Here is an 8,754-nt window from a genome sequence, read left to right on the forward strand (position 1 = left end):
ACCAATGCTTTCTTTGCCGACAGATATTTGCAATGACGAAAGAAGTAATCAAGACATGATATCCTGACTTGTGGATGACAACAAATCAAAATATTCTTGAAATGTCGAAGGATCCGAATTGTACAGAGGTATACCACAAAGCGGAACTACGTTCTTGTTCTGTTACACTGTCAGTGTGTCAGTGTCGTCGCAGTTTACTCACATTCTCGCAGTGAAATCTTGACTATGAATTGTCATTCATAGTGCGGCCAGTAAAAGCAAAACATGATACGTTCATTTTCGAAAACAAGTTCTAGCAATTTGCAACAAAATGTCACCAGTAGACAGTTATGGTGCTATTAAAGAGCTTTTAAAATAATACCTCATATATTAATTAGTGAAAAAGCAATTGTAAACAAAGGAGTGGTCTCAGTTGCCTAGACCCTGTAAAATTTTATATTTTGCTTCAACAACTAGCCCTATGTAATTAATTTTCTTGGTAACGATGGCCTAACCTCTGTAACACGTACATGCTTCTTAAACAGCTGTTTCACATCCATTTTAATAAAGATTTAATTGATAGCGGGAAATTTTACATTTTATTTTCACACTAAACTATTGTAAGTTTTTAACAGTAGCTTAATTGCTTCATTTCTATATTACTTCTTGCCAGGACCTTTGTGTGTCAGTTTTTCAGAAATAACTTGTTCTGTTTCATTTTTGAATTCCGTTTTGAGGTTTTCGAATTAAATAAGCCGACATCGAGCTTTGAGATATAGCAGTATTAATACTAAAATGACATGAAACAACCGCTTTAATTTTAGTCACCCATACATCATACCTGTGATCAAGTTTGCTACAATGTACTCTTCAGAAAAAACCATGAACGATGATGATGCATTTTCTACTTACAGCTGTTTTCTTCTGCTGTTATGTTTCATTCTATAATGCCGTAAGTGAAATGGAAAGAAGACAAGGATTTCTGGTAAGTTGAGTATTGGGTAATATCAACAGCAGCAGAAAATGGCATAACGGGAGTAGGATTTGTTATGAATGGGAAGGCAGGACACAGAGTGAGTTACAGTGAAGAGGTCAATTATGTAGTTACTCTCATCAGAATCGACAGCAAACGAATACCGTGAACAATGGTTCTGGTATACATGCCGACGTCGCAAGCAAAAGATGAAGAGATAGAGAAAGTATTTGAGAATATTCAACGGGTAATTCAGTACGTGACGGGAGATGAAAATCTAACACTAACGGAGAATTGGAATGCGGTTTTAAGGGAAGGGGTAGAAGAAACGGTTACGGGAGAATGTGGGATTTGTATTAAGAATGAAAGAGGAGAAAGACTGAGTTCTGCAATAAATAGCAGCTAATAAGAGCAAATACTCTAATCAAGACTCACAAGGGGAGGTATGCTTGGAAAAGGTCGGGAGATACATAAGGATATCACTTAGATCAAATCAAGGTTACACAGAAATTCCGGAATCAGATACAGGATTTTAAGGCATACCCAGGAGCAGATATAGAGACAGATCCCAGTTCAGTACTGATGAAGAGTGGGCTCAGGTTAAAGAGATTAATCAGGAAAAATGAGTGCACAAAGAGTTGGGATATGATAGTACTAAGAAACGAGGTGATAAGCTTTATGTTCTCTTAAAGCTATAGGCACTGAAATAAGGTGTAGCTGAGTAGACCACACAGTTAAAGAGGAATAGACATCTCTAAAAAGGCCAATCACATAAAGTGGAGAGAAAAACATAGGTATAAAGAAGGTAACTGCGAAGAAACCATGGGTAACACACGATATACTTCGGCTGATCGATTAAAGAAAAAAGTACAAAAATGTTCTGGAGAAAACAAGAATACAGAAATAAGAGTCGCTGAGGAACGAAATAAATAGAAGGTGTAGGGAAGCTAAAGCGATAAGGCTGCAGGAATAATGTGAAGAAATCAAAAATGAAATTATTGTTGGAAGGACTGACTCAACAGAAAAGTTAAAAGAACCTTCGATGAAATTAAGAGCAAGGGAGGCAACATTAAGAGTGCAACGGGAATTCCAGTGTTAAACGCAGAGGAGAGAGCAGATAGGGGGGAGGAGTACCTTGAAGGCCCCTTTGAAGGGGAAGATTTGTCTGATGTCATAGAAGAAGAAACACGAGTCGATTTAGAAGAGATAGGGGATCCAGTATTAGAATAAGGTGGAAGGGGTAGACAACATTCTATCAGAATTTCTCAACTAAAAAATTGCAATAAAATGACAATTCACGTCGGTGTTTGTAATGTGTGGGTCTGGCGATGTATTGTCTGACTTCTGGAGAAACATCATCCACAAAGTTCAGAAGGTAACATGAGCCGACAACGAGAATTGCCGCACATTCAGATTAACAGCACGTGCATCCAAGTTGATGACCAGAATAATACACAGAAGAATGCAAAAGAAAATTGAGGATGCGTTAGATGATAATCAATTTGGCTTTAGGAAAAGTAAAGGTACCAGAGAGGCAATTCCGACGTTGGGATGGATAATGGAAGCAAGACTGAAGAAAAATCGATACAGGCTCATATAATTTGTCGACCTTGGAGAAGCGTTCGACAATTTAAAATGGTGCAAAATATTCGAAATTCTGAGAAAAATAGGTGTAAGCTGTAGGGAAAGATGGTTAATATACAACATACACGAAAATCAAAATAGAGTAATAAGAGTGGAAGACGAAGAACGAAGCGCCAGATTACAAAGGGTGTAAGAGAATGATGTAGTCTTTCACCTCTACTGTTGAATCTAGACATCGACGAATCAACGAAGGAAAGAAAAGAAAAGTAAAAGCGAGAAATTAAAATTTGACGTGAAAGGATATCAGTGATAAGATTCTCTGATGACATTGATATTCTCAGTGAAAGTGAAGAAGCATTACGGAATGTGCTTAATGGAATGAAAAGTTTAATGAGTACAAAGTATGGATTACAGGTAAATCGAAGAAGGACGAAAGTAACTAGAAGTAGCAGAAATTAGAACAGCGAGAAACTTATCAGGATTGATGGGCACGAAGTAGATGAAGTTAAGGGATTTTACTACCTTGGTAGCAAAATACGCCACGATGGGGAGGGCAAGGAGGATATTCGTCATCACAAGCGGACTAGTATTGCAAAAGAGGGCATTCCCGGCCAATAGAATTCTAATAATGTCGAACATAGACTTCAATTTCAGGAAGAAGTTTCTGAGAATGTACGTTTTGAGCATGGCATTGTATGGTAGTGAAACATGGACTGGGTGGAAACCCAGAAAAGAAGACGATAGAAGCATTTGAAATGTGGTGCTACAGAAGAATGTTGAAAATCAGGTGGACTTATAAGGTGAGGAATGCGGAGGTTATATGGAGAATCAGCGAGGAATGGAAGCCGTTGACAACAAGAGACAACAGGATGGTAGGAACCTGCTAAGACACTAAGAAATAACTTCCATCGTACTGGAGGGAGCTGTAGAAGGTAGAAAAACAGAGATTGGAATACATCCAGCAAAAAATTAAAGACTTATGTTGCAGGCAGTGCTCCGAGAGGAATTCGTGGCGGTCCGCGTCAAACCAGTCAAAAGACTGATGACTCAAAAAAAAAAAAAAAATCAGGATACTCGCTTTACGATAACACTCACCCGTTAGTCACATTGCAATCGAAGTTCTGACTGTTACATTGTTTAATAATAAAGCAAAGATCGATATAAAATTGCGCCTCATCTTGCATCTAAAGTACGCTGGTAAATGGCATTTTCTTGGTTAGGTGAGCAGAAACTTGCATGTGTTACTGTTACCACATGTGTTACTGTTGCCGAGGTAGTGCATAAAGTTATTTCTTTAGTGATATGAAGGCATCAGAAATATCGGAGAATAATGTTGAACACTCCAATGCTATGCAGAATAGAAGATCAATGAAAAAAGTGTTGTGGCGTATTTCTGATTCTTCAAAAAGACGACGGCCCACGAGCGATGTTGTAGGTGACGATGTAAGTACTTACGACTGAGATGTTTTCGGAATATTCCGTTTATAGAAGGGAATAGATTAATCAAGCAGTTCAGTAAATTGTCTTCCTATGATTCACATAACTGACCTAACTGTACTTATCAGTGTAAATCCTGTGATGCGAAGTAGACAACGAAAAATTCCGGATGAAGCTACACGTCATTATTCTGTCTCGTGTCTATAAGGGACGTATTAGCATTTGGACAAATACAGGAAGTTCAGGTATATCGATTAGCATTTTTGACATGGCATGGCATCACATACAGACCGTTTATTACGCTGAAAATGGTGCTGGGTACCACAGCGAAAGCGCATGTGGTGGCCAGAGGAAAACATAATGTTACGCTAAGTGTACAGGGAAAGCTTACGTAAAGTGCATCTACATATACACAAACTGAGAGGCCGCAAATCACATTCTACCATTCGTGATAGAAAACATGTATTTGCCAGAACAAGATAACATTTGAAAGTCACGCCTGGTACATGCAGGAAAAAGTCCTCCAAACCCTGTCATACGGACAATATTGACCGACTACAGCATAAAATTTGGGCACCCCAGAATTGCCACATGTTTATTGTGAGGCAAATATAGAGCTGACTGTTTTAATCTTGACTCGTAAACGAGACGTATGTAACTCAGATAGTAACTTTGAATAAGCGGAAACAACATCCAACGAATTAAAATTAACTAGGGTTTGTATAATAGTAAACCAGGCAGTTTTACGAGAGTGAACTTTCCGAACGTTTGAAGTCTGTACGGATTACCAGAAGTATCTTCCACTTCCTAATATTTTAACCAATGAAGTATATTCCTGCCTGCAGTTATCATTTTATTCATTCAACATTCATTTGCTTTCTTTTGTGAAATCGGAATTTTGTAAATATAATCAAATACGTTCCAACAAAAGACCTATGAACTGTAATCCCTTTACACTTTTGCCAGATCGAGTAGAACTCTCATAAACGACGCAAGCTAGCGTTATTGTTCAAACAACTACCACGACTCTAGTCAGTCAAAACATCTGGAGGTAACGTTCTGGGGCAACTAAGATAGCAGAGGTCACCAAGTTTTGACGTCATGACAACTCCCCTTATTTTTACCGCCATGCGTGAAACTCATATTCTCTCAGTGTTTTACAACTCCTGGTGGATGTTGTGGCCATTGAGATCTTCATAACGTCACTACCGGACTCCAGGCATTGTTTTAATTGAAATCTTCAAGCATATTATTCGACACACTCTTTAATTCTGCTACTGCAGAAACTCGGCGTTAGCATGACGATACTGGTCACACCGCATATGTTTTCATGATTATATTCGAGGCTCGAACCTCAGGTGGCATCGCACATCTCTGCTCCATGAGCCATTAAGACCCATCATACAGAAAAGAAGTGCTAAAGACTCCGCTCCATAGAGCTCGAACACTCTCAGATAATGAAAGCGTCTCCGAAGAATAACAACATCTGGAATAATGTTCCGAAAAAATGGGTATTCAGATCATAAAATTGATTGGGCGTAAAAAATGTGTTCCTGAGGAGGCGTTTGAGACTGAGAAAAAGAATGAGAAGCAAATAATCATTTATCTATCTTTTTTAAATTGATGTACAAGGCTAACATACGTTACCATATGCACTGCAGTACTAAACTATTGATGATATCATTTCATCATATTGTATTTAGACAAACTGTATTTCTTGCACTTCTTTCTACAACTCAGATGCTTCCCCATGCCGGAATATGACTCGTGTAATGTAGTAACGACCTTTCTCAGTCTGAATCTTAAATGAAGTAAGTGGCCTCACATATCGCTCAATTATTCACATTTACTGCAATTACTAACTTCTTCCCCACTTCCAATGTTTTTAGCAGATACTGAACTTTTACTTGAATTGTCAAGAGTCTTAATGTGGGCCAGTACTCTGATAGCGTGCTTCGTAGCGTTCTCATATCAACATAAACTCATGCATTTTATATTCGTCAAATGAAGGAAACTTTGAGACTATCTCAGATAATACATGCTTCTAACTTATTGCAATGTAATATGTGGTTATAGTTTCTTAGCTATGTTTCATGTCATTTTAATAAAAACAAACACAGCGGCGTTGAGGTTGAAGAAACAGTCGTGAGTGTCTGTGTATTTCTAGCACATCATGTGTCTAATGTAATGTAGAAAGACGTAAGCATTTCTTATTTTTTTTTTACTTATTATGCTTCTTCATTAGCTCACTACGCTCTGTACTTGGAATACAATGCAATATTAGCTTTTATGGAACTTACGTGAGCACGTTATGAAGCTATGTTTTGTACATTGCTACGTGCATTGCTCAGTGAAATAAGCAGGCACATCGAGAAATGTCCACACTGATTTTTGTGTCATGAAAGGTATGTCTTGGACCATAACACTAGGTATTTATTTTTTCTTTTCAGCATTGGGGGCCACCTTCCGCCGTTTGCCAGTGATGGAGCTATGTACAGTGCCAGCAAGCACGCAGTGAGGGCACTCCTTGAAGGACTGAGAAAGGACCTGGTCGCCAGAAAGAGCAAAATTCGAGTCGGGGTGAGTAGAGATGCTTCACAGTAATTGGGATTTCTTGTAAGTCAACCGACTCTTTTGGGCTTTAGTCTTCTTTTTGAAATGTTCATAAATAATTACTGCACTGTTCTGCTACTGACAGATTGAACAGGATGCAATCAGTTTTTTCTCGAATTATTTACGTTTTCTGTGAAGTTCCCTGTAATTATATGAATACTATAACAGTGTTATGATTGAGAGTTCATAAAGTTTTGTCTGTTTACCTATCGTGGCAGTTTATTATTCCCATAGTTTCAATAAAACAGCTTTGACTCCGATTGCAAAGGCAGGAGACAGTTTTACTGTCGTGCTGCTATACGCCTTACAAAGTCTTCTGCCTGTACTTGTAAAACAGGCAATACCTAGAGCACCTAGCGCTCGAGAAAGAACTGAAATTGGCCGCTGGCTGGCTCAGTTGAACGTCACTCACAAAGTTATTTTAATCGAAGTACTCATTTGTACATTGCTGCCCCTTTTCTGATAAGTTGAGGAAACCCACAATGAAGTAATTATGAATGCTTCTCTTCCCACAGTCTGTTTCTCCTGGGCTCGTGAGGACCGAAATCCTTGACGGAAAAGAAAAGTGGTCTTCAGAAATATTTGACAAATTTAACTGTCTGGAATCGGAAGACATCGCAGAAGCTGTTGTTTACATGCTGTCACAACATCCGCGTGTGCAGGTAGGCTGTCTGCTGTCTTGTCATTCCTACTGCCTGACACTCAAAATCTCCTTATCACGTAAATAAAGCTAATACTTAACTGGAAAAATTTGCCAGTTAGGTAGATGAGTGATTGTTGAGAAGGTCACTAAAAACAGTGAGAAAGAAAAATATATTATGTGTCTGCAATTTACTAGTCGCTCATCACGTAAAATCTTATGTTTCAGGTGCACGACATCATTATTCGTCCCACTTGCGACGCCCATTTATGAACGAGTTTTTTAAAGACTCTAGGTGTAGAAAAATTCAAAGGGAGTTGGTAGTGGATGTCTGGAGCGGCAGCAGGTATCAAGCAGATCGCAGTACTATGAGCGAATACTGCAAAATTTGGTGAAAGCGAATAAAATAGAATTATTGCATTATGGCTACTGAATTGTTCGCCACAGGCACAGAACGAACGTTGGGAGCTACATCTGGGGACATCTGCGTGAGTTCCCTATAGTGGGTCGAACATCTGCGTGGAAGAGACAGCACTCAGGCAACACGTCGGCACGATGAGAGGACGCGCAGCTTATGTGTGACACAAGGCTCTCGCGTAGCGTATGTAACTGTCGACAGAATGTTTTACTGCATGGGGAAGAATTGGGAAATGGTAGTCAGCATGTTCGTGATGACACTTTAAGCTAAATAGTGTCTCCATGCGGGATCGACCAGTGGCAGAGCGGTCTGAGGTCCAATTATGTAATGAAAATTTGGCAGGGAATCAGCACGGAATGCGAGAGTTCATAGTTCGGCCAGCAGCGGCCACACACGACCTTGGAGGCGAAATGCAGCCACGGTTTGGGGAATAGTAGGCCGAACAGCCAGTCCACCAGCACAATTAGCAGTCTTTGGAAAAGGAAGTATCCTTGACGTGGATTGTCGTGAAACAAATTAGAAAGCGCGTGAAACGGTAGCAGACGTGGCCAATACAAGGGGTATGCTAGAGACGCTGAAGAAATACAAGGGTCTGGAGGCTTTGATGTGTTCAGAATCGCGAGGCTGTTTGAAGAGCAAACACCAATGATACAGAAAAGAGGAAACAATAAAGGTTCAATGAGTCAGCATGTTTGAGATTTGCGGTTTAAAAATCACGTGTTCCAACTGGCAAGAACGAAAATATTTACAAAGAATGAATGAGAAAATTAGCACCAGCAGGAAAAACAGGTAAGGTAGTGCCAATAATAGAAAGTGATGTTACATTTAAGTTTTTGTTCGAGAAAGATTCCGAAAACGAACATCAGCTAATGTTAGATAATGAGCTACTTTAGCTTTGAGAAGGGCCAGCCTCCGACATAAAAATTTTAGGTGCTGTAATAAAAATGTCCAGGACTGTTCATCATGAAGTGACATTACTTACGCCAATTCTGGATGAATTAGCGGATAACACATTCCCCATAATTACTATGCTCAGTGTAAGTCAGATGGTTGGCACAGATTTTTTAAATGTATATCATTGTGAGGTCAATTGTGAATTATGTTCAGTGA

The 8,754-nt window shown here is 39.3% G+C and overlaps 1 protein-coding gene across 1 annotated transcript in view; it reads left to right on the forward strand.

The window, feature by feature from the left end:
* Window positions 1-7,646, forward strand: part of LOC126455436 (farnesol dehydrogenase-like) — a 43,373-nt gene extending 35,727 nt beyond the window's left edge. The window contains exons 4-6 of the mRNA XM_050091185.1: window positions 6,424-6,553; window positions 7,102-7,248; window positions 7,455-7,646. Of these exons, the coding sequence (XP_049947142.1) occupies window positions 6,424-6,553; window positions 7,102-7,248; window positions 7,455-7,499 (322 nt within the window). The 3' untranslated portion in view covers window positions 7,500-7,646. The remainder of the gene's footprint in view (window positions 1-6,423; window positions 6,554-7,101; window positions 7,249-7,454) is intronic.
* Window positions 7,647-8,754: the final 1,108 nt, after the last annotated feature.

The sequence above is a fragment of the Schistocerca serialis genome, chromosome 2, assembly GCF_023864345.2.
Source record: "Schistocerca serialis cubense isolate TAMUIC-IGC-003099 chromosome 2, iqSchSeri2.2, whole genome shotgun sequence".
Classification (NCBI taxonomy): Eukaryota; Metazoa; Arthropoda; class Insecta; order Orthoptera; family Acrididae; genus Schistocerca; species Schistocerca serialis.